Source organism: Typopeltis vanoorti, chromosome 13, assembly GCF_054136105.1.
Source record: "Typopeltis vanoorti isolate ZY-2024b chromosome 13, IOZ_Tvanoo_1.0, whole genome shotgun sequence".
In the NCBI taxonomy this organism is placed as follows: domain Eukaryota; kingdom Metazoa; phylum Arthropoda; class Arachnida; order Uropygi; family Thelyphonidae; genus Typopeltis; species Typopeltis vanoorti.
Genome location: NC_143561.1, coordinates 37,300,947 through 37,328,029, shown reverse-complemented (window position 1 = coordinate 37,328,029; position 27,083 = coordinate 37,300,947). Strand labels below are relative to the sequence as shown.

The 27,083-nt window shown below is 35.0% G+C and overlaps 1 protein-coding gene across 11 annotated transcripts in view; it reads right to left on the bottom strand.

The window, feature by feature from the left end:
• Positions 1 to 27,083, bottom strand: part of LOC150100053 (MAGUK scaffold protein DLG1-like) — a 741,341-nt gene that overhangs the window by 109,399 nt on the left and 604,859 nt on the right. For all 11 annotated transcript variants that reach the window (XR_016549250.1, XM_090402768.1, XM_090402765.1 and 8 more), the window contains 2 exons: positions 16,682 to 16,838; positions 13,897 to 13,999 (listed from right to left, as the gene is read on the bottom strand). Coding sequence is in view for 10 of the 11 variants with exons in the window: in XM_090402768.1 (XP_090258894.1) it covers positions 13,897 to 13,999; positions 16,682 to 16,838 (260 nt within the window). In the remaining variant the exon portion in view is untranslated. The remainder of the gene's footprint in view (positions 1 to 13,896; positions 14,000 to 16,681; positions 16,839 to 27,083) is intronic.

Sequence of the window (27,083 nt, the reverse complement as noted above, 5' to 3'; positions counted from 1 at the left end):
TGGAAAACCGCTGCTTGAGGTAATTTGCCATTGGAGGCAAGTGAATGTTACTAATGCTCACTCCCCCCACACACACACAAAACTGGCTAATTACTATTTCCACATGCAGATCCGATTGACTGGAAAGAGAGAGTTAACAAATATTTTGGCTATTCAAAACTAATGCACAAAAACTGTAATGCAAATCAATTAGTTTTAGCGCTCTCAGAACTGAGAATAGCAAGTGTGTGTGTGTGGGGGGGGATTGATTGTGGTCTGTTCTGGCCTCAGAAGCCATCGCAAATTTTCTTCGCTGAACAACTTAGTGTCCATTTTTTCCCTGGATGGTTTATATTGAAGTACTTGTCTGGATGAACACGTTTCATCCAATAGTGTTTATATTTATTTTCTCTGTTGTTGGTTCCCGGTTTAATTATTTCTTCGTTTCTTTCACGATCAAATAAGATATGCTTATTGTTTATCTCATAATTTTCATTTCAGCTGCTATTAATGGCAGATTTTTTTTTTTTTTTTTTTTTACTTTCGTTTTATTGTCTAAATTTCACCCCCATAAAAAAGTGTTGACATTGCTACTGAATTATACTTTTAATCTAGCCTTATCTTTTTACCAGGTTAGGCTTAAACAGAGAATTTATTAGGCTTGATATTTTACAATTTCCATGTTTATGTCCTTTTCATTTTAATAGTTCTTTATATCACGTTCTTTATAAATAAGCAAATGAATTAACTTGTTTCTAGATTTTGTTTATTGCTATTTTACTTCTAGTTGAAACTGACCTTTTAAATGCTATATTCTTATTTTTCTGCTGGGCATATGCAAAAAGAGTGGGTTTAAATTAGCGCTGCAGGATAATTCAATGCCTTAATGGTTTGCATCTCTTTCATTTTGTTATTTAATTTAAGTATATCGTGACTAGATATACAGATAAGAGCTATCTCAATCTAAAACTCGTCTATTTCTCTCCAAGATAACAATTCTGATGCAATCAGATCTGGATGTTTTATTATTATTATTATTATTATGTAAGGTGTCTCCATGGAGTCAAAAGACTCATCGCGAGAGACCCAACATTGACATACTAACCGTTATTCACATACCTGTCATACTTCCATTTAAACTCATTCACAGACGAAGCATTCATAACCACCTCTGGCAACGCATTCCATCTATTTACAACCCTCCAAACAAAAAATCTAGTCCTAAACACCCTTCTTAACCACACTCTTACACAATATCCAGGGATGACCCCTCGTTCTCTCCCTTCCTTCACTGGTCTTAAAAAGGTTATCAGTATCAATCCTATAAAACCCTTTTAATAATTTATATGTCTCTATCATATCTCCTCTCATACGTCTATCAACTAGTTTTTGAAGCCCACAGACCTTCAGTCTATCCTCGTAGGAGACATCCCACAGGCCTGCAACAATTATATATCGGCTCTTAGAATGCTATTTGGTATTTGACTTTCTTGCAGTATGTCAAATCCAATGCTCATCAGTATCAATAAATATGGCGTGTGTGTTTCTAGACTGTACTCTCTTCTTTTTTCTGAGTTTTTGACAAAACGCCGGATCTATTTCTACATAAACGTCGTTTTCTGAAACCATTCTGTGCTTCCAGAATAGTCTTATGAGTATTTTGCATTTTTTTTTAATTTAAAAAATAAAACTGTTAATGGTGGCTAGCAATCACGATCATTTATAAGCTTCGGTGTTCACTGTCATATAAATATTCTACAACTTAACTTAAAGGAAATGGCTGTCATCATTCTTCTCAACCGTGGGATTCTGAACGGATTATTATACAGGGGAGAATGCTGGTCTTGAAATTCACGCTTACTCTTATTATCATTCAGGGAGTGAGAGGTGTGATTGAAGTCTAATTAGCGGAATAATGAATTACTGACCTTTTAAAACTATACATTTAGAAATTTATGAACATTTAATCATACAAATACAACATTTATTTTACAAATGATATTCTACCCTTTTTCAATTTATCTACTTGAATACAAATTCTACCCTATGGTTCTTCTTTATGAACTGGTCAATAACATTGTCATAAAAAGTTGGTTGTAACTTAATTTTCCCAAGCAACACGCACACTTGTAAAGGCTGGCTGAAGCTTACTGGCTACAACTACTTTGACTGCGTATGGCCTTGTGTTTAAGACGGCGTGAAGGGAGCGGAAATAGCTATGCGCGCGCATGAAATCACAGTGCTGCAGCGAGGACCTGGAAGCTCCTACAATAGAGCAAGCCAAGGTAGCTTTGACTAGACGAGCAAGCATCGGCCTTCCATACACAACTCAAAGCTCAATTATTGCCGCGCAAGCTTAAGACGCCTTCTGTCTACAAAAATAAAAGCCTAAATGGAATGCTTATAAATGCATGCATTTATTAACAAATAAATCTTACTTCTTTCTCAATTAATGAGCTTGCGCAGCAAGCATGGAGAATTCTCCCCTGGGATGATATCTGATTGATCGCTACCTACGGAGATCAGCATAGTTACGTAGCACTCAAAACAAAACTCTTCATGTGTGTGTGTAAATTTTGCAATTTTTCTCGTTCGTGGAATTATTATTATTATATTAACTCCACACAAGAAATAATTGGGACTTGCGTATATATGCCTGTCGACCAACCTAATAAAACGTAGAAATAGCTACACTGCAATGGTTGTGAGAATCTTGCTGTTAAGAGGTTTAATGTGTATTTTATTTTTATGTGAATCCCATCCACAAAAGGTTGCAAACCTATTGTACATTCAGCAGCATGGATGGATTAAGAGTTTGATAACAGGGAAATTCTGCTCTATGCAGAGCAATCGTTTCGTTTCATACTGGGCAAGAAAAAATCGTCTGCCACCTCAAGACTCACTAGCATCTATGGCATAATGAGATTCGAATTCACTAATCCACTCGCCCCGTTCGGCAAAACGATTTGAAACGAGAAGTGAGTGTAGAGAATATAATGCAGAAACTGCGTGCCAACTTATTATTTTATCACACTGTCATCGAAATATACCGAATAATTTTTGTTACGCTTTGTGATGTATGTGTATATATATTACGGTTAAAGTGATAAATCCGGTTATTATTAATAATTACCAGTTAAAGTGAATAATTCCTAGAGGAGTCTGGTAAATGTAATAAAAACATGTTTATAGGTTTTGTATAGAGGTTTTCATTCTCAATAGAAATTATAACAGCTTAGGTTAGGTTAGTTTATAATGAAAAAAAGTAAGGAAAGTACTTCTTTTGCACTCAATGAAATCAGAAATCATTATAAACTAACCTAACCTGGATGTCGCATGTCGAACCAGAGTGTAGTCGTAGTTTGTCGTGAGCAGATTAATGGGGATGAAAGATAAATGTTGTTGTGGGCCGAGCTTAATGATTGCATGCAGATAAACGGGGATAACAAATAAAAGTTGTTGTAGGCAGATGAATGGGAAATATAGATAAATCAGAGAGGAACTGATCAGTGTTTTTCTCCATTGATGAGGAAAGATGTACAGCAACGAAGTTTAGCTATTATCCCCACATAATAGCTATGTGGGGATAATAGCTAAATTATCCCCACATCTGCCCACAACCACTTTTATTTGTTATCCCCATTTATCTGCCCGCAATCATTAAGCTCGGCCCACAACTTTTTTACTTATTTCATTATAATAAGTAAATTTCTTCCTTTTTTCATTATAAACTAACCTAACCTAAGCTGTTATAATTTCTATTGAGAATGAAAACCTATAAACATGTTTTTATTACATTTACCAGACTCCTCTAGGAATTCTTCACTTTAACCGGTTAAAGTGATTAATTCTTGTAAATTATTCACTTTAACCGGTAATTATTAATAATAACCGGATTTATCACTTTAACCGGTAATTATTAATAATAACCGGATTTATCACTTTAACCGTAACATATACACAAGTTACTAAAACATATCACTATGGCAGGTATAGGCACGCTTGCCACTTTGGTGGATGATCTGTGATAAATCAAACACAGTCGACGGTTTCAGGGTCATATGAGCGTATTATATCTCAATTAACTACGCTTTCATTTAATTTTTTTTATAAAAAAGTCCAATTGCTTATTTATTTATATAATTATTTTTTTAACAAATTCAACTGTAATTTCACGTAAGCTCGGTGGGAAAAGCACTATGGGGAGATTGTTCTTTGGAATCCTGAGTTTACTGAGTTTTCCCACCAAGTACAATCCCCAACAACATATCAACTTCTTTCTCCTTACTACTAATTCTTATGAGGAGAAAGATTACTTCTTTCTCCTCTAACCACTTGTCCACACATGACACTGTTGTTATGTTTTGTGACTTTCCATGTGTGGGATTATTTAAAAAAAAAAAAAAAAAAGTCTAAATCTGTTTATGTTCTTAGCTGTACAGGATTTGTTTTGTTTACTTTATAAATTCGTACTCTTCTAAACCACAATTATTATTACTCAACATGATAATTAACGTTATATGTTGGGTAATATTTACTCAATTAAAGCCTTTAAAACAATTAATAGACTAAATTTATTTACCAAATAATGAAGACTTATTTTAGAAACGAATTCTGTTGGATACAAGAAATAAATTGTGATTTTAATTGACTTCTGTTTGGAAGTCGATTAAAACTACAATGGCTATAAATATTTTCTGGAGAAGTCTCACGGGAACGAAATGGAATATTTAAACGAAGAAACAATGTAAAAACAGGTATTATTTCTGGGAAAACTCCTCTTAAAAACTATTATTTTTACGGCTATTTTGCCGTAAAATGTAAAAACAATTTTATGTAAATATAAAAACAGTTTTAATGTTGACAAAAATTTGACGAGTAATGAAATTTTAAGCAATCACAACATTTCATGATCTTTTAAAATTTCAATAAAAGTGCAACAAGTTCTAAACAAATAAGTATTCCCATATAGAAGTCATTTCACCTATATACGCAACGCCTGCGCCTTTTTTTTACACACGCTCAGCAAAATGCGTACAATCACTTATTCGTTTTCATCAGTCCTTTCATAAGCAAATTATTCGAGACTTTTGGTTGCATGAATTTTACTGAAAACTCGTATTTGGAATCACTACAAAGTTTGTTGCGCCATCCCAATTTTCGTTTCAAATAGAACTATTTCCACGGGCACAACGAGGAAGGGGGGGGGGGAATAGAGTTATATATAGAAATTACTTTGCTGGTTGAATGGAATAATGGAAAAAAAATTATATATAAGATACATATATAAGAATTAAACCAAGAACCAGTAATAGAAAAGATTAAAAAATATAAACATAAATGGATGGAACACGTTCAAAGAATGAAAACAGAAAGATTACCAAAACAAGCCTTAAAGTACAAGCCATTAGGGGAAAAGAAAACCAGGACGTCCTCTTAAACGATGACTTCTAAGGCCGGAACAGGCCACGCTAGACCTAAATCCTTGATACACATGATGATGATGACTGCGAACGCTAAGACAGCACACACATGGCTACAGAAATGGTTATTACCGATAATGAACAAATCCTTACTTGCACAAAGCATCGCATGTTGTCATTAAAACACCAAATACTATGAGGTACTCTTCTTCTTTGGTGCATCAATCCGAAAATTGGTAAATATAGCAGCACATCACAACATCCTGTCTTGTGACTTCCTTTTTATCTCTTCATAACTCTTAGCGCCAGTTAGAATCATTATGTTATTTATATACGAAATTCTTGGTCTGCCTCGTGGCCTCTTTCCTTCTACAGTCCCCTATGCCTCAAATGGTGTCCAATTAGGCTTTTTCTTCTCTTATTGATGTGTTTCATTAATGACCGCTCTTCATGAACCATATTCAGAACTTTTTCATTACTTTTCTTTTCTGTCCAACTAATTTTCATCATCTTTCTCCAGCACCCAAGTCTACCTTAATCCTACAGAGCACTTTCGAATAGAGTCAGAACATTTTTACTACATAAATTTAATCGTTTTATTACAGTATGAATAAAAATAGTCGCTAACTGTATTCATTTATCGACATATTTATTGCAATAAATGTTAATGGTATTTTTCAGCCAGTTTGCGGAACTAAAATCGATGTTTCCGGGACAGAAAAACTCATTCGCCTGCAAGAAGAGTAGCATCTTTGGTGATTTCAGCTAACCACCAAAGCCTTTAGCAACTAAGGTTATGAGGCCACTACATCATGTCTGTTAACACTTTATGTTCTGCCTGGCCAGATTGTCTGAGAAATAAAAACCAATTAAAAAAAAAAAATCCTTATCACCTCTTGTACGAAAGCAGAATTGAAACCTTATGTCCCTGGCATCAGGGAACGAATTCGAACCCATATTATATGATTTTTGTTTCAATCGATTGAAAAATCTTGCGCAAGCGTGTATGTAAATATGTGGGCTGGTCTGATCGGACAAAATCTCCACAAATCCATTGTAGCATGGATTTTTGTTGAATGTCTTTAAATGCATCGCTAGGTGTGAAATTATCAGGCAACGTTGTTAGATGAATGAACTGGCCTGAAGAAGAAAAAAAAAATGTTTGGTCTCTAGAGTTCTAGTCCGCGATTATCTAATCCTCAGTCCATTTACGTACTGAGGCGTTATTAGGTTTAGAACATTTGCTGGATAGGATTATCATTCTAAGCCAGTAATCAGAATATATAAGAAAGTACAGTTTGTTAGAAAAATGCAATATCTTCTTCCTCTCAGTGCCGTAACGAGGGCGTGGCGAAAGAGGCGTCCGCCACGGACGCAACTAGGTTTGGGGCGCAAAACGTTAAAAATAAATAAATAGATATAAAACTCCGTTATTTTATATTGTATTTTTAAATTTCGGCAATACGCCACTTTAGACACACAAATTCTGCAACACACTGCAACTCATTTTGATGGGGTTAATAGTAAGTATTTAACATACTGCATTTAGTCAAATTTAACTTGTTACATTTAAATTTAAATTTTTCAAAAGTTTTGTCATTTTTGGGTTGGGGGAGGGCGCAAGTTAGACACTTGTCACAGACGCTTCATACCCTCGTTATTGTACTGCTTCCTCTTGTGCCTTTATCCCATCTATTTTGGGGGAGACATTTTTACATGACGCGACCTTACACGTGCGATCCTAACCGACTTGTCGCAGAGCCTGACGTCGGGAGAAGGGGGCGAGAGGCATTTTTGCCTGCAGAAATGTGTGTGTGTGTTCACGGGCCGGTTTGCCTTGTTCTGAGGGACGAAAGCCCTCCATCTACGTACGAGACCGGCTAACTCACCTTTAGTAGAAAGACCAATTAAAGGTTCCTCACGTCATGGACAGGAATCGAGCCCAAGTCTTTCCACAGGGCTTCGACTATTCCGACTGAGCTACAGCGGCGCCAGAAAAATGTAATATGAGAAACACAAATGACACTCCCAAAGAACTATTTATTCTTGAGTTAGTAGTCAGCAAAACATTAATTACTCTGCGCATGAGATAGACAAAATCTCACTACAATATTTACAACTAGGCTTTGCCATACAAACTTTTGCTGAAAATTAAATGCTGCATCGACATCTACATCTGGTGGATAAGCCAAAAGATATTTTGCTTCCCCATGCTCCTTAAAACTCGAATATTTTCGAGTCTAAAATTGCTGATATGAACGATGCAAAAAATCAAGCGATATTTTCATTGCCACTTATGTGGCAATAAAAATATCCGCCAAGCTGCAAGAGAGCAAAAGATAGCACTTCTTCAGGTTGGCGGATCGAACGCCTTAAGGAGGAAGATGAATTTATTGTTGGTGTGAGACTACCAATTTATTTACTGAAATGATTTGCAAAGTTCCATGTTTGGTTCTACACGGCAGAATTTCTGAATTATCTAGCCCTTAGCTCACCCACGATATTAAATGTGCAAATATATTTACAACATTTTGGAAGTTGATGGAAGTTTTTTTAACTTGGTTAGGTTACTAATTATGTATTTGGTTTAATCCTTTATTCAAGTGTAAGCAAACAAAGTTTGCACCTGAAGTAATTTCAGGACTGGGGCAACTTGTGGTAAAGGTGGTATAACTTCACATCACTTGCCTTAGTATCCCATAACGCAAAGCACATATCCTTATGGGTGTGTATAATGATATGCATTACACTGGTAGCATAACCAAGTAAAAAAACTTCCATCAGCTATCTCTAATCCAGTGAGTTTTAATAAAAAGGTGTGGCACCTCTTGGCAACTCGTATATGGAAATATGACTTCTGTATTACTTCCACCTTAGTATCACCACTTCTGGATCTGGCTCCCACTGATGAGATCTCAATAAAGGTCGAAACTGGTCTGAGTAGTGACCCTTCCCATAATGCATAGCATTATACATACCCATAAGGATATGCGCTTTGCATTATGGGATACTAAGGCAAGTGATGCAAAGTTATACCACCTTTATCACGAGTTGTCCCAGTCTTGAAATTACTTCAGGTGCAAACTTTGTTTGCTAACACGTGGATAAAGGATTAAACCAAATATATAATTGGTTTCAGGAAAGTGATTCTCAACTGGTTAGTGCCTTGTTTTCCCGTGGATTCGAACGTCACTGTGAACACCCACGAACATATTCAGGTGGATATTTGTGAATATCTTCAGATGATGAATTTCATCGTATCACGGGTCTGACGGTTTGATGTGGTTAGAGAAGTTCCATGTGTGTTCGCTAGAGCTGGGGGTTCCGGATTATAACCTTTATCCTGCTCAATACTACTGATGTACATATAAACTTTCGTGGGTAGAATTCGCATAATAATAAAATGTTTCAAAGCGATCCTCACCTAATAGAGCAAGAAATGTAATTAATTACTAATTTACTTACAGATAGTAAACTTCCAACAGTAATGAACGAAATAATATTATTAAAAGAAGATTATTCATTGATAATATCTTTCGAAAAGCAACGTAAATATTATCGCGTGTAAAGACAGCCCACTACTGATCTGGAAATACGATGTCCCATCACTCTTTTCTGATGACAATCAAAACTGTTTTATTAAACAAAAAACATGAAGTTTTTATGAAGAAAAAATTATTATAATATGTGGTCATGATACGTGCAATGAAATTTCATTTATGATATTGGTTCGAATATAATGGAATAAAACAATGACAAATACAGAGATCATACTGACTGGCCAAGGAGTTCTTATTAGACAAGCTTTGGTTATTAGAAATGAAAATGGATGGCAAAATTTAAGTTTAAAAAATTTAAAACTGATTTTAAAACTTAATTTTACTATGTATTATAATATACAGGATGGCCCATACTTCACGAATGGGTTTTAATATGTAATAACTTTTGATTTATTTATTTTTGTTATAATGAAATACAGAATCTAGACTTTTTATTAGTTATGAAAAAACCACATCATGTAAATGCCTTCCCTTTTCGTCTTCACAAAGAGGGCGGTGGTTTCTACGGCATGCTACATGACAGCTGTTGAAAGTTTATTTTTCACTTGGTATAATAAATTTAGTTTAATCCTTTATCCAAGTGTGAGCAAACAAAGTTTGTGCCTGAAAGTATCTTCAGGACTGGGGTAAGGTGGTACAACACCAGGGCACTCCTTGCAAAGGTGGAGCAAGCTACCAACTCCTATCTCAGTATCTCCCATAATGCAAAACACATCTCCTTGCAGATATGTCTAATGTTATGCATTAAGGGAAGGGCCACAACCCAGACTAGTTTCGACCTTTATTGAGGTCTCTTCAGGCCCAAGTGGAGATACCAGGCATTAGCAGGTCATCTCTACCTATAGGAGTTGCCAAATGGTGTGCCAACATTAGACATATCTGCAAGGAGATGTGTTTTGCATTACGGGAGATGCTGAGATAGGAGTGTTGGTAGCTTGCTCCACCTTTGCAAGGGGCGCCCTGGTGTTGTACCACCTTACCCCAGTTGAAGATACTTTCAGGCACAAACTTTGTTTGCTCACACTTGGATAAAGGATTAAACTAAATTTACTACATGACAGCTGTTAATGTTTCTGGCTGAATCGTCGTAATTTCTGCATGAATGTTCTCCTTCAGCTGTCGGTATGTATTACTTTTATTAGTGGGATTGTTTTCAGTGTTAATGCACTGCCAAAATTTTAGAGGAGAATTGAACTTCAACAATTAAAACAATAATGTCAGTCAAAGAAGTATTCCTAATCTGTAGCCATTCTCACTTTCTCAGAGAAACTTGGCTCACGTTTTTTTTTTATTTTTATTTTTTAATATATGATAAGTTTTTTTAGAAAATGTAATCTTTACACAGGCCATCTTGATATTCTTGCTTGTAGCAATTAATGTTATCTCTGTCATCTTTTCACTTATGTGTTATAGTTAATGGGAATATTAAGTCCAAATAACTAGGATTTGTAGACACTGAATGAATACTCGGATTGGGATGGTTAACCCTATCTTCATAGTCTGCTCTCCATCGATTGTGTGTATTCTCTTGCTGGTGTGAATTTCCTGTTTGTAGGATGAAAAACCCATAGTCCAGGAGGGAAAGCTTCATATTAGACCAATTAGCTTACTTTCTGCTGAGAAGTCAAGATAAAGATTCTTTACATTCTAAAAGGGATTCGAACTTAACTCTTTCCAACCAAAGGACACTGTCATTATTGACTGAGCTATGGAGACTCCAGTAACATAAAAAAAAAACAAGAAAAAAAGATTTTCATATTATAACTTTCCCACAGAAGTTCTTTAACATTATGAAGTTCATACAAAATTATCACATTCCTAACACACTATAATCCTGAGATCTTATAGGTTTTCAAGAAAATATTGGTGTTATTTTGGTATGCTGTGCATACCAAAATTTCTACTCATTGTGGACAGATATTTTGTCATCAAGACACACACATTTCCTATACAATGTTTATACCTGCTTTTGTCAGTACCTTCTAGTAATACTTACTTTTCTTGCTAGCATTCCTTTTTTGCAGTTGACAGTACAGGTTTCAATGCCATTATAGCAATTTTTAATCAATTGCTGGCATAGTTGATGTTCTTATTCTTGATGAGCGATGTCCAGATCTGGGTGGACTATTATGTGCAGTTAGTGTGAAGTGCCTTTGAGCTTCTTGTTTAATTTGTGTAATTTATTTTTCAATGTGTCACAGGTCACTTTTACTGAGTGTGGATAGTTTTGTTCCAGCTTCCCATTTGTTAGTGGATGATTCAGAATTTTACTAGAATTAAATGTTTTGGTGACATCGCATATGGCATTTAGTACCTCATCTGTTTCTGTATGTAAGGTAAAATGACAGCACTGCATTTTTTATTTTACATATCAACAGAATGTACTGTCAATAATATTAGGTGGTTTCAGTGAGAGGCATCTTATTGCTCTAAACTGTTAATGTGCTCACGTGTACACACACAGTGAGAGAGAGAGAGAGGGATGCAGTACACAGAAGAAAGGCTAGTACTGAGGTTGGCAAGAAGTTTATAGGCTGAATGGTAATTTTTTATAGATATATTGCATGGAAGAAATGACTGATGAAATGCCTGCAATTTCAGCATAATTATTATTATTATACAGGTATCTCCACAGAGTCAAAAGACTCATCATAAAAGACCCCACACTAACCATTATTCATATAATATCTGTCATACCTCTCCTTAAACTTGTTTACTGTTAGGACACTCACAATCACCTCTGGCAATCCATTCCACTGATTCATTACTTTCAAGCAAACAACCTAGTCTGTACACCCTTACTAACCACGCTCTTACACAACTTCTGGGAGTGAACCCTTGTTCTCACCCTACTATTCATGTACTGAAAAATTTCTTTTGTGTCAATCTTATAGAATCCCTTTAGCAAAAATTCTAAAAAAAATTCTATGAATGCTTTTAGTTGTTAGATGACTTTTATTACTCACAGTGAGACCACTGTCCTATTTAATGGAGTCCTAAATAAGCTTGAACAATTAATACATTTTGTGCGCAGAGCAGGGTTTCCAGATTATGTGAATCCCATCTACAAAGAGGAGGATTCATAACAAAAAGGGCCTCATAAATTCTATGCATAATAAGCAAAGCCTCATATTAAAATGCTGACTTTACATTACTAAAAAAAAACAAAAAAAAAACATTAAAATAGCCAACAAATGATATAAACAGAAGGAAATGAAAGTTTGATAAGTAAATAAACAATTACTACTTACCAAGAGGTCAGAGTGGTCACTCACAAATTTGTTACAGTGCAAGAGGGCTTTGGATGCAACAAAACAAATGTCTGCATAACCAGTGTAACTCAAAAAAAATAAATAAATAAACAAAAAGAAGCCAATAAAGGTCTTAAAAGCAATGCATGAAAATGAAGAAAGAAGGGGGGGGGGTAAATCAATACAATGACTAACTAAAACTTTTCTCAGAGGATTGCAAATGATAACACTTCATGGGGAATATGTAGAATAATGTGCAAGTTATAAATTAAAGATGCCAAGAAATTTTATTCTTAGTTTAATCCTTTATTCAAGTGTAAGCAAACAAAGTTTGTGTACTGCAATTGGCCCTTTCTTGATAATTTTTGGTGTATTTTTGTATCGTTTCATTTTGTGTGTTACACTAACAGTGTTACTGTGCAGTTGCCTTTTGTTTTATAAAATATATTTATTGTTGTTTAGTAAATTTTTTGTGAATTTGGATTATTATTCATGTAAAGTAAGTACATCTATTATATTTTTGCTAAGTTTGAAAATCAGTTAAATTGTTTCATTTTAGTTAATTATCTTATTTTGAAAACAAAAGATTTTTATGTTATGTTGAGTAGACATCTAGAAAATAAATAATTTTTAATAAGAGATTTATTTATATATTTGTTCTTGTTCTGGTTGGAAGACATTGGAGTTGGGGTCCTTTTACTGATTTCTTTAATAAATAATTTTAATATTCGAAAAATTTCTTAATTACTAAACGATTACCAGAATGTAAAAAATATGCGTATTTATTTAACATTATCAATATCCTTAGCATCAGGGGAAAGAAGTTTTTCGAAACTGAAATTAATAAAAAATTATTTGCGGTCAACAATGTCTGGAGAGCATCTAAAGGATTTATCAATTATACAAATTGAAAATAATATTATGGATTCATTAGACATTAAAAATTTTGTGGCGGCTAAAGCAAGAGGGATAAATATGTAAAATAAATCTACATTTATACTAATTGTTATAAAGTTAAAAGCATATATCCAAATTATCTTTGTTATGTAATATTTCTTTTTATATTAAAATAAATGTAATTTTTGTTTATATATATATATATATATATACTCTTGTATTTATATATTAAGGAATAAACATTTTTGAAAATTTTTATTATTAAAAATTCCTTATTAATGAATTTCAGTGATTACAATGTTCTACTACTGTTAAATAAAATTTATTTTTATGTATATGTATAAACTGTTTTGTACTTTTAAAAAAGTAAAATTTTTCGCAAAAATTTTTCATGGAAACTTATTTTATGGGGGCTCTGAAAAAAATTTTGCACAAGAGCGCCTCCTATCCACGGTGTGGCCCTGGGTACAACAACAGTTTGTCAGCATCAAAGCAAAGTAGCTTTCCATTTTTGGTTCTTGAATTGGTCCTGTTGTAAAGTTCCAGGCTGTTTGAAGTGAAGAGAAATTTCTGCTATGCTTTTTAGAGGAAAGAACTCAGGATATAAAGATATTGCTGACTTTGGCAAATCTCTTCCTGAGAGCATCAGCAATTGTACATATATCATGTGCCAGGATTGAAAGCAGGATTGAAAAAGATTGAAAGTATCATTTTTCTGAAATTTATCATAGAGCTCTTTAGTGCAGGTTGATCTCATTATAGAAGTTATGTATTGGATGCACTTACCATCAGGCCTATACTGAACAACCATAGTTACTGTTTGTCCAGCTCCTTTTAAGGCTGCTGCTGCTTGTTCATGAGTTGCATGGTGAAGATCAATGCCATTTACCTAAATGAAAAATAATTAAAGTTACTTAGGCATAAAAAAAATAACATACTTAATAGCATCCCATTTAAAAAAATTATGTTATAATGCTATAAACTTTAATGAAAATTTTTTTGAATTTTTTTGAAAGAAAATATATTTTGTTTATAAGAAAACACAAACAAAATTAGGCTGTAGGAAACTGAAATACTAATGGCATTAGTATTTCATTATTGAAATACTGATGGAATTGACTTCTGCCATTAATTGCCTACATATGTTCTGCTATACTTAAAAGACAATATTCTGGTAAAGACTGCATTTCACCTTTTGTTAGAATATATTGTTGTACGGAAGGCTAAGTCTGAGTATGAAAAGAAACTGGCTCTGCAAGCTAAAGACAACCCACATGAATTCTATTGATATGTTGCAAGTAAAAGAAAGAATAAATATGAAAGAATAACTCTTCTGAATGCAGATGGTGTGAGGGTGATAGATGCAGAAGTGGTTGTTCAGCTAATGAGTGCCCATTTTGCTAAAAGCTATTAACTTGGTGTATGCAACATTGAGTTCACGGCTACCTATTCAATGATTGAAGAAACTCAGGTGTATGAAGAGGAGGTATTAGAGCTGTTGCAAACTGAATAAGAATTCAGCAATAGAGACTGATGGAATATCAGCAAGGGTGCTTTTAAAAGAATGTTCAGCTGAAATGTCTATCCCTTTGACCAAGTCTCAGAGCAGTGAAGATTCCAAAGATTCCACAAGAGTGGAAAGAATGTATGGTAATCCCATTACATAAGAGTGGTGCAAAGACTGATGTATCGAACTAGCAACCAATCAGAATCTCAGGAGTGGTGTGGTAAAGATTTTGGAAAAATTGGTTAGGGCTTGACTTCAGAAATGGGTTGACAGTGAATCTCTACTTACAGTGACAACATGGGTTCACTAATGGAAAGTCATGTTTTAGCAACTTGCCCACATTCTATAATAAAGTTACCACTTAACTAGACAAGGGGAATGGATACACCGCGTGGTTAGCCTAGTGGCTGTGCACTTCGCAACCTGGGGAAGGAGTGTCCTAGGTTCGATTCCCATCAGTGACATGAGGAGCTGAAGGATCTTCCTCAACCACAGCCAAGTTAGCCGGTCTTTGGGTGTGGACAGTAGAGTTTTTATTCCCCAGTTTATCTTGTGATTTTTCATCCCGGAAAGCAGGCAAACTGGCCTTGAGAACACAACACCACAGGACATAGGATACACTGAGACGAAGGGCTGACTACCTTATCCTTTGAGGTCCATGATTAATAAAACCCTCGACACCGCAAGGTAAAAGAGAGTAAAAGGAAAATGAGATGATGAGACTTTTGGAGTTTACTAAGGCTTTTGACAGAATACAGCATGGAAGACTGTTGGAGAATATGGGTTTGGATTATAAAATATTAGATAAGAGGATGGCTGACTGGCAAGTATCAAAAAGTGGTATACAGGGGATGTGAGTCTGCAAGATTTAAGGTAACTAGTGGTGTACTACAAGGATCAGTTCTTGGACCAGTGTTATTCAATCTGTACATTAATGATATTGGGAAGAATTTGACAGGCGACATACAGCTATTTGCTGATGATGCAAAGATAGGTATGGTAATCAAGAATGCTGCTGATATGCAGTACTTGCAGAATGATTTGAATAAGCTGGAATTATGGGCATGGGTAAACACAGTTTGATAAAGGATTAAACCAAATATATAATTGGTAGCCTAACCAAATGAAAACAAACTATCTGTTAATTTTTGAATTTGTTGTATTCTGTTAACAAGTTTCTGCCTGACTCAATCTAAAACAGAGATGTAAAGTGAGCGAAACCTTAAAATATACTTTATATACATAATATAAACATAATGTTTTAAAGTTTATGATTTGTATTTAATTGATAGCAGATGTACATGCTAACTCGACTTTCAATACACAAGATAATGATGTAAGGCATTACTGACATTTTCTCCCCATCAAAAACAGATTTTTGTTTGACTAATGATGAGAGTCCAAAATGACTAATGTGTACTAGCCAGTAAAGCTTTATAAAATGGTATATACGAAAAAGGGACAAAATACTGGGTTCATGTTTTTGTGCAAAAAGTACATATTTAAGCAACTTGGGAGAAAACAAGCACTGCTATGTAAGTAATAATTTCCAAAATACTAGAGAATGGTGGCAGCCAGTTCATTGGAATTAGCACTCATGAAAATACCAGTGGAAGAGGCATAAGATGGAAACGGTATATCTATGAAAAAGTAACTGGAGTGAGCCTGTGAGAAAAGGATCACCAGTTAACTGTGATGATCCTCTTTTGCTTTCCAGAAAAGGATTATCCTCTTTTGGATAGCATTAAGCATTTTAGAGAGGTTTTTGGTGAATCAACCCATGTAAGAACAACATTCTAAGGCAGGACAGATTTGGGTTTTATACTTAGGAGTTATTCAGGTGAGATGTAATGCTTTGAGAAGGACATCTAGTTTTTTAGAAGACAGAGAAGGCTATGGATGTCCTGTGCTTATGCCAGAAGAGGCTAGAGACACCAATCAGTCTAAGAAGATATATCTGATCTTGCATGTATTATCAAAGAAGAGAGAGAGGACATGAAGAGATAAGGATTTAAAAAAAAAATATTTAAAAAAATAATTTCATAGTTACGAAAAGATACTTACAGATAATATTTGATCTCCACGCCGCAACTCTCCACTAATGTCAGCAGGTCCACCAGCTAAGATGAATGAAATAAAGATTCCTTCCCCATCTTCTCCCCCAACAATATTAAATCCTAGTCCTGTGGGACCTTTATTCAAGATAACTTTCCGAGATTCTCTAAGCACATAAAAGTTAATGTAAAGAATGTTTTTATAACTACTATTACAACACCAAAAGATTCTAAAATTATAATACTCCATTCTCTAAAAATTACTAGGATTATTAAATTATGAAAAGATAAATTATTGTTTCCTGAAAATTTCTGTGGATATGATACAACAAGGTCATTCTCATAGTATATCCATAATTATTATTACTCTTTCTTTTAAGGTTACACGGTGATCAGCATTCATATTTACGAATTTAGGGACACAAAACACACGTATTGAAATGATTATTTTACTTATTATTAATAAAATAACACTTGACGCTTCGACCCCCTGTATTGAGGTCATCATCAGAAAGATACATATGTATAGGAAACCAAGCTACATGTTCTTGCACTCTATACAATAAATATTATATAGGTAAATTAAATCTATGCTGTTAATTAATCTTTTTCTTAGCCTGACCTCTAGTGATAAAAATGAAAAAATAAAATAACCATCCCTTTAGCAGGACTTTATTTTTAAAAAAAATTAAATAAATAAAAAATAATAATTAATAAATAAAAAACTACAATAAACTCTGCTCAAGTCCTGTGCTAAGATTCTTCTGGATTTGTACGGTTCAGATTGTTATACTAAGATTTTCTTCTGGACTTGTACAGTTCAAGTTGCTACTGAATGTTAAGGGAAAAAAATAAAAAACACTTCAAGTCTTCTTGTACTGAGAGTTTTCTTTGGCTTGTTCTGGTCGCTATAAAGGTTGCAAATGGGTCTTCCACATTCTTGGAATGGTTAGACCATCATTTTTGTTCAGATTTAGATTATGTTTGAGCATTTCACATGTTTCTTTAAATTCCTTCTCGAACCAGGTTTTGGTGCGGTGTAGGGACTTGGTACTCCAATCAATTCTGTGGTATATTTGGAGTGGAGTGCATGGTTAGAAAGGCTGGTGTTTCCAAAATGGAGGTATTTAATATGTCATTTGTGTTTGTCCTTCCTAGTTGGGATGGTTCTCCCTGTTTCCCCTATATATGGTAGGTTACATGTGCATTATATTTTGTAAACCCCTGGGTGGGCTAGGTGTGGAAGAGAATCTTTGGAGGAACTGAGTAGGTGTCTTAATTTTGTCAAGGGTTTAAAGGTGGTTTGATGTTGTATTTGTGTAGTGTTCTGTCTATTTTTTCAGAAATGCCTCTAATATAAGGTATGGCAATAGCATTCTTGAAATCTTTTTTGTTTTTAGTGGTATCTCTGTGGAGGATCTGTGAATAGTTTTTTTACTGAATCCATTTTTTATAAATGTATGGTTGATGATCTCGTATTCCTGGTTTAGAGCTTGTTCATTTGAACACATAGTTTGAGCTCTGTGTTTAAGGGTGCTTATGACCCCTAGTTTTTGTGTTGGGTGGTGATAAGAATTTTTGTGTATGTACTGGCCTGTGTGTGTAGGTTTGCAGTAGACTGAGAAGGAGAGACAGCTGAGGGAAAAGTGCGACGAGTGTGTCTAGGAATGGAAGAGAGTTGTTTTTTCTATTTCAATGGTGAATTGGATATGTTTGTGTTGTTTGTTCAGGTGGCTAAGGAATGTATTTAGTGCTTCGCAGCCATGGGGCCAAATAGCAAAAATATCGTTGACATATCTGAGCCAAATTTTGGGCTTTAGGCATGCTGACTCTAGAGCTCATTGCTCAAAGTCTTCCCTATAAAAGTTAGCTATTGGAGGGTAAAGTGGTGAGCCTATGGCTGTACTCTCTTTTTGAAGGTAAAAATTGTTTTGCCACACGAGCATGTGGGCGAAGAGGGCCGTGATGTCATGTGGAAATATGTTCTGTAAGAGCAAGATAGTATCATTGATCAGGATGTTGGTGAAAAGGGAAGTTATGTCAAAGCTGACTAATAAATCTTGGTCGTTGAGTGTAATGTTTTTAATTTTGTTTATGAAATGTTGTGTATTTTTTATGTAGGAAGGGGAATGACCTACCAATTCCTTGAGTGTGGCCGCTAATTTTTTGGGCAAGTGGTAATTTGGGCTGTCGATTCCTTCAACAATCGGATGTAGTGGTGTGTATGTTTTGTGTATTTTTGGCAGGCCATAAATTCTGGGCGCACGGGCATGATGAGGTATTAGTTTTTGAGTTGTTTCTTCTGCCCATGTGTTAACAGATTTAATTAATTCATTTTTCTTTTTGATACATTTCGTGGGGTTGTAGTTTACCATTTGGTAAGTGTTGTGGTTCGATACCAAATGGTTAATTTTTTCTATGCAAGTTGTCCGATCTAAAACAACAGTGGCATTCCCTTTATCTGCTTTTGTGATTATAATGTCCTGGTTATTTTTTTTTTTTTTTAGGGATTTGAGGGCCAGTTTTTCCTTTTTGTTTAGGTTGCAGCTTAGTTTTTTTGTTTGAATTTAGTATACAAGATGTTTCAATACATATTTTGTCAGCTATATTGGCGGGGAGGGATTTTAAACCTCTGTCGATATGATAAATGATATCAAGTTTGTTTACTGGGGTGCTTAAGGGTCAAAGCTGTATAACTGAGAGGAGACCTCCACATAGCCTTCAAAGGAATGCGGAGAACCGACCAGGGCTTCTGACCTAATGTCCAATCCTCACCTTCTCGTGGTGCACCCTGTTGGGTATCTACTTTGATACTGAACGAACGAGGATGGGCTGGCAATTTGGGATTTAGCCGACCAAATTGTATTCTTATTGGTTAAACCAAAATAAAAAATGATGGTACAACATGACAAAATTTCATGCCGGCTGGGGCGTCGCCCGGTTAAACAAGGCCCCCGTTGTTTTCGCCAGGGAACCAGGGCGAACAGCGAAAAGTCAGCTACTGGAACAAATCTGAAAACAAACCCCAACTCAACATCACCAGAGTTAAAGATCGGTACTATCAACGTAAGAAGCCTGAATGGCAAAGAAATGGAGCTAGCTGAGGAATTAGATAAGTACCAGATCGACATAATAGGGGTGACTGAAACAAAAAAGACCAAAACTGGTGAGATCTTTCTGAGTAATAAATACAAAATGTTATATTCAGGCAATAACAATCAAGGAAAAGAAGGAGTAGCCATAGTATTCAACACAAAATACGAGGCTAATCTTCTTGAATGGCAGTCAGTCTCAAGTAGAGTAATGTGGGCAAATATGAGAATGGGGAACTGGACAATGAGACTTATTTGTGCCTATGGTCCCACAGAAGGTTCTACTAAGGTAGAAGTGGAGGAATTTTTTGAGGCTTTAGAAAAAGCAACTGACACAATGAAAAAGGAAAAGTTGGTCCTTGTTGGGGATCTAAATAGTAGAGTAGGAAATGATTGTGAGACATACAAAAATATTTTGGAAAAATTTGGAGAAAAGAGCAAAGCTAATAATAATGGCAAATATCTGTTGGATTTCTGCTCAGGACATGGACTGGTTATTTCTAACACCATGTTCCAACATAAAAATGTGCACAAATTCACATGGAGAGAAGAGGCTAGGAATAAGAAAAGTCTCATTGACTATGTTATTGTTGATAGTGATGTTTTCTCCCTGGTGCAGGACACCAGAGTGTACAGAGGATTTGAAATTGGAAGTGATCACTATTTAGTCTTGAGCAGGATAAAATTGAATTACATATTGAAAAGAATAACATGTAAGAAAGTTTTAAAGCGAATAAAAGTTGAGCAGCTCTCAGATGTAAACTGTAGACTAAAATACAGAAATATTATTGAAAAGAAAATGAAAGAGTTTGAGAACAGGAATCAAACCTTGGAGATTCAGTGGCAAACTCTGAAGGAAACATTGATTGATTCTGCCAGAGAGGCATGTGGTGAGGTTGTGTGCAAAGATAAAAAAAATCAGAACTCCCTGGTGGACACAGGAAGTTAAAGAGGCAGTGAAGGAAAAGAAGAAAGCATATCAAAAGTTCCTGGCAAATAAGTCAGCTTTTACTCTTACAGAATACAGAGACAAATGTAAGAAAGCTAAACAGTGTGTAAAACTAGCTAAACAAAAGTCATGGGAGGACTTTGGCAAGAATATAGAAAATAAATATCAAGAAGGTGGCAAAATATTCTGGAGGTTGTTGAAGAAGCTCAGGAATGGAGGAAAAAGTGCTGTAAAAGGAATTAGAGATGATAAAGGTGAAATGAAAACAGGAGAAAAAGATATCCTTGAAGTATGGAGTAATTACTTTGAAAAACTGCTAAGTGAAACAAGCAGTGATGACAGCACAGTGATAAAAAACACTGACCAGGCATGCAGTCAGGAATACATATCCATACTTGAAGTAGAAAAAGCCATCAAAGGCTTGAAATGTGGAAAGGCAGCAGGAGTAGATGATATCCGACCAGAAATGCTGAAGTATGGTGGTATAAGAGTCTTACAGTGGCTGCACTGCATAGTTCAGAAAGCCTGGACAGAGGGACGAATTCCCGATGATTGGAGTAGAGCTCTCATAGTACCCATATATAAAAAGGGAAATAAAACTGAATGTGAGAATTACAGAGGTATTTCCCTACTGAGTGTTCCTGGCAAGATCTATGCAAGTATACTTGAGAAATGGTTGAGAAGAATTGTGGAAGAAAAGCTTGGTGAAGAACAAGCTGGATTCAGGCCAAATAGAGGCTGTCAGGATCAGATCTTCACTTTACGACAAATAATCGAGAAAGCATGGGAATATAACAAAGATCTGTATTTAAGTTTTGTCGATTTGGAAAAGGCATATGACAAGGTGCCAAGAGAGAAGCTATTCAATACGCTGCAGTTATATGGTGTCAATGGGGCATTATATCAAGCAATACTTAGTCTTTATTTGAGTTGTGAGTCAGCAGTTAGAATTGAAGGAAGTACAGGAAGATGGTTTAATGTTAAATCTGGTGTGAGACAAGGATGTACATTATCCCCTCTGTTATTCATTATCTATATGGATCACATTATGAAGGAATGTGGTATTAAACCTGATATCAAAATTGGAGATGTTAATGTCAGCTCTTTGCTTTATGCGGATGATGTTATACTTCTAAATAAATCTGCTACAAGTCTGCAAGATTCTCTGACTAAATTGAATAGCTGTTGTAATAGATATGGTATGAAGGTCAGCAATAAAAAGACAAAGACAATGAAAATAGGCAGAATCATTGAAAATGTCAACTGTGTTGTGAATGGAGAACCTGTGGAACAAGTAAAACATTTCAGCTACTTAGGCACAATTTTTACTGAAGATGGTAAACTAAATATAGAAATAGACAACAGAATCAGCAAAGCTGGTATCGTGGGAAGTCAATTGAATAAATTCATATGGAATAAGAAAGAAATTAGTCGGAACACTAAATTAGCTGTATACAAGACTGTGTTCAAACCAATTTTAACTTATGGATCTGAGAGCTGGCTCAGAAGTAAAACACTTGACCAAAGACTAGAGACCGCAGATATGAGAGTCCTGAGAAAGATTAGAGGCGTGAACAGATGGCATCAATGGCAATATCATATTAAAAATGAGGATATTAGGAAAGAACTTGACATTGTCAGTATCCAGGAATGTGTTAGCAGAGCTAATCTCAGATGGTATGGTCACTTAAATAGAATGGGAGAGGAAAGATTATCAAAACAAGTGTTCTCTGCCAGGTTGGCAGGAAAACGACCCAGAGGAAGACCAAGATATAGGTGGATTGATACGGGACAAAGTGCCTTAGACGATAGAAATATAAGATCTGATAATGTTGGAGTCTTGACAAGTAACAGACTGATTTGGAGGAAAATTGTAGATAGGAAGTTAGTAATGATGTAATTTTTTCATGTAGTACTGTCATATCCTGTACACCCCTTGAGGGTACATGGCAGGAATTTGATGATGATGATGAGTTTGTTTACTGACCTCGGTGCAAGGCGTAGTTTAGACCTTTCTCCAGCAGTGAGAGTTCACCTTGGGTGAGATTATAGTTTGATTGGTTGATAACCAGGCCGTGGTCCGATGGTGGCTGGTTGCTCCTAATATTGTTTTTGAATGATTGGCTGCTCCATTTGTTATGGCGTCCTGATTGTCTTGTGCTTCCATGTTGTTTTAGTGCTCGAAACTTCATTATTAATTTTTCCTTGTTTTTGAGTATAGGTGCTTGGCCAAGTCATCTGTGATCCTGTCTAAAATATCCCAATTTTCTGGATTAATGTAGCTGTATAGCTCTAATTTCAGTTGTAAAACTTTGGCTTGGGTAGATGCTAAGTTTTTTCGTGCCTCGTGGATCTGTTCTCTTAATAACGCTTTTTCCAACCGGGCAGAGATACGAAGCGCTTTAGCTGATGTAAACTTCATCTTCTTTAGTTAAATGCAGTTGGATATTAAGTTTCTGTCTCTACATCGTTTCAAAAAGGCTAGTCGATTAATTAACAAGGAAACACATATCTTTAGCTTACCATAGAGGCTGCACTGCTTGTGGGTCAAATTTCCATGGATTATGATGACTCTTTCTTTTAAGGTTACACAGTGATCAGCATTCATATTTATGAATTTAGGGACACAAAACACACGTGTTGAAACTTATTAATAAAATAACACTTGACATTTTGACCCCGGTATTGAGGTCATCATCAGAAAGATACATGTGTATAGGAAACCAAGCTACATGCTCTTGCACTCTATAAAGGTAAATTAAATCTATGCTATTAATTAATCTTTTTCTTAGCCTGACCTCTAGTGATAAAAATGAAAAAATAAAATAACCATCCCTTTAGCAGGACTTTATTTTAAAAAAAAATTAAATAAATAAAAAATAATAATTAATAAATAAAAAACTACAATAAACTCTGCTCAAGTCCTGTGCTAAGATTCTTCTGGATTTGTACGGTTCAGATTGTTATACTAAGATTTTCTTCTGGACTTGTACAGTTCAAGTTGCTACTGAATGTTAAGGGAAAAAAATAAAAAACACTTCAAGTCTTCTTGTACTGAGAGTTTTCTTTGGCTTGTTCTGGTCGCTATAAAGGTTGCAAATGGGTCCTCCACATTCTTGGAATGGTTAGACCATCATTTTTGTTCAGATTTGGATTATGTTTGAGCATTTCACATGCTTCTTTCAATTCCTTCTCGAACCAGGTTTTGGTGCAGTGTAGGGACTTGGTACTCCAATCGATTCTGTGGTATGTTTGGAGTGGAGTGCATGGTTAGAAAGGCTGGTGTTTCCAAAATGGAGGTATTTAATGTGTTGTTTGTGTTCATCCTTCCTAATTGGGATGGTTTGCCATGTTTCCCCTATGTATGGTAGGCTACATGTTCATTGTATTTTGTAAACCCCTGGGAGGTATAGGTGTGGAAGAGGATCTTTGGAAGAACTGAGTAGGTGTCTTAATCTTGTCGGGGGGTTTAAAGGTGTTGTGTAGCGTTCTGTCTGTTTTTTCAGAAATGCCTCTAACATAAGGTATGGCAATAGCATTCTTGAAATCTTTTTTTGTTTTTAGTGGTATCTCTGTGGAGGATCTGTGAATAGTTTTTTTTACTGTATCCATTTTTTATAAATGTATGGTTGATGATCTCGTATTCCTGGTTTAGAGATTGTTCATTTGAACAAATAGTTTGAGCAATGTGTTTAAGGGATAACAAATGAATGAGGATGGGCTAGTAGTTTGGGATTAAGCCAAGCAAAGTGCATGAACTTTTAAACCAAAAGAAAATGATAGAGCAATGAAATATCAAGACAACTGCTGCATTGCATCCTTTGCTGTTTTCATCAGGGAAAAATAGTGAAAAGGCAGCTACTGGAACCTGACATAATTCAAAGTCTACATCAACAGAAAAGAAATGGAACAGACACAGGAATTAGAGAAGTATGTTGATAACTGGAGTTACAAAAGAAGACAAGAAAAGGTGGGAGTTTTTAAAATAAAAAGCACTAAACACAAAGATAATCTTTTTTGAATGGCAGGCAATTTCGAGTAAAATGTTTATGAGAGAGAGAGAGGGGGGGAACAGTGAGTGACGTGTTGGGAACAATGAGACTTATTTATATCTATGGTTTACAAGACTTGTACAGTATGACCACAGCTTTACTAGACACAGTTTGTGTCTAGTAAATTATCATAACAGTTCATAAGTTAAAAAACAGTAAAATATGGTAAATATGTAATAAACAGATAGAATAAAAATCTATAAAAATGCATTTCTAAAAAGATACTTATACAAAAACAAGTATGTAAAAATGGATAAAAAAATAGTTGTAAAATTATCAATGAAAAAGTGAAATAAGTTCATTAAAAAAAGTATTAAAATTTAGGGTGTATACAAGAACCAACTGCATAAACAAAAATTATATAAATGCAGCAAAAACTGTTAATTGTTTTTAAAAATATAAAAACAAAAGAAACATCTGTTGAGACTGATAAATTTTGTCTGAGCATATAAGGGCTCAGGTGGTTTATGAATATGGCTAAAATAACTGCACTGGCAACAGCCGATTAAAATATGATGATTGGTGAGTTCAGCATTACAAAATGAAAACTTGTAAGTTATCCCTTCTGAGGGATAACTTACAAGTTATCCCTCAGAAGGAAGGAGTGGATGACATGACTGACCTATACAAGGCTGAGCATGTATAACTTCCTCTCTTCACACCCTGCACAGACTACACTGCTATAATTTAATTTCAGGCTTGATTTAGTAGAGCTTATTAGTCTCTCTATTCCATGATAACCACTACTGGGATAGAAGTTTGTGTCTGATAATCTGCTAGTAATCAGTGTATGGGACAGACAGAAGGTGGATGCCTGAGAAACAAGCTGACCTAGTTGCAGTGTCTGTAGCTTCGCTTCCCTTTATCCCAACACAGCTTGGAATCAAGCAGAAGTGTAGCTTCCATACATTCATTTTAGAAATTATGGACTTTACAACCGTGTTATAAATAACTATTTTAATTTTCCCGACATTTCGATCTTCATATTAAGGTCATCATCTGGAGTATATACAAATATACAAGGACAAGCTGAGTTACATTTCACACAGTAAGCTAAAGAAACAATGATTTGATCACCAGTTATTCTACTGGCATGGACTCTAGTGGAAAAAAAAAAACAAAAAAAAAACAGATAAAATTAAAAATTAATTAATTATTTAGAAACTGCATCAAAGCTAAATTCTATTTAAGATAACATGAGAAAACATTCTTTCATATAGATAACAATGATGTCCTATTTTTAACATGCCAGTTATATTAGATTTAGAATTCTGGATTATCTACAGTCCTGTTTATAGTTAACTCTTAAGAAGAAAGGTTGTGTGGGTAGAATATCTGCATTCCATATGCTTGGAATTTTTAGACCATCATTATTGTTCAGATTGGGGTGGTTGATAAGAATTGCACAGGCTTCCTTAAATTTGCATTCATACCATGTTTTGGTGTGATGTAAACAACTGGTTCTTTTCCAGTCAATTCTATGTAAAGTGTTCAGGGCATGATCAGAAAGGCCAGCTTCATGCTCTGATCATGCCCATAATTTCTAAAATGAATGCTGATAACTGTGCAACACTAAAAGAAAGGATGTAGCTTCCATAATTGATGGAGGAAGTGTTGGATTTGAGAGTGCACCGAATATTTTGTAGCTCTAGACTTTTTATGGCCTGAAGAGAATTTTGTGAGTCTGAATATACTGTTCACCTTTGGTAGTGATGCAATCTAATGTATTTTAGTGCAAGCTCTATCTCATATAGCAAAGCTGTCAGGTTGGTACACTCTAGTGGGATTTATGCAGATATAATGCTGTCTGAAAGAAGGCAGAAGATCCCACTAGGTCCTCCAATGAAGATAGTACACACTATCTTCACTCTTATTCATCATTTATATGAATCACATTACGAAGGAAAGTAGCATTAAACCTGATATCAAAATTGGAAATATTCAACTTAAGCTCTTTACTTTAGGCAGATGATGTTACAGTTCTAAATACAAATCCAGTACAAATCTTCAATTAAACTAAAAAACTGCTGTAAAAATTTTGGCTTGAAAATCAGCAATAAAAAGACAGAAACTACAAAAATAGACAAGACAACAGCACCAAATGCAATTGATAAAAAACATCGACTTAGTTTTCAATAGTAACCTATTAGAACAAGTAAAATATTTAACTATTTGGGCACAAATTTTAATGAAGATGGGTAATTAAATATCAAAATACAAATATGCAAAGCTGATATGGTGGACAAGTGATTGAAGAAATTTATATAAAATGATAGTCAAATTAGCAAAAACAATAGGAGTAGCAGTACACAAGTCAGT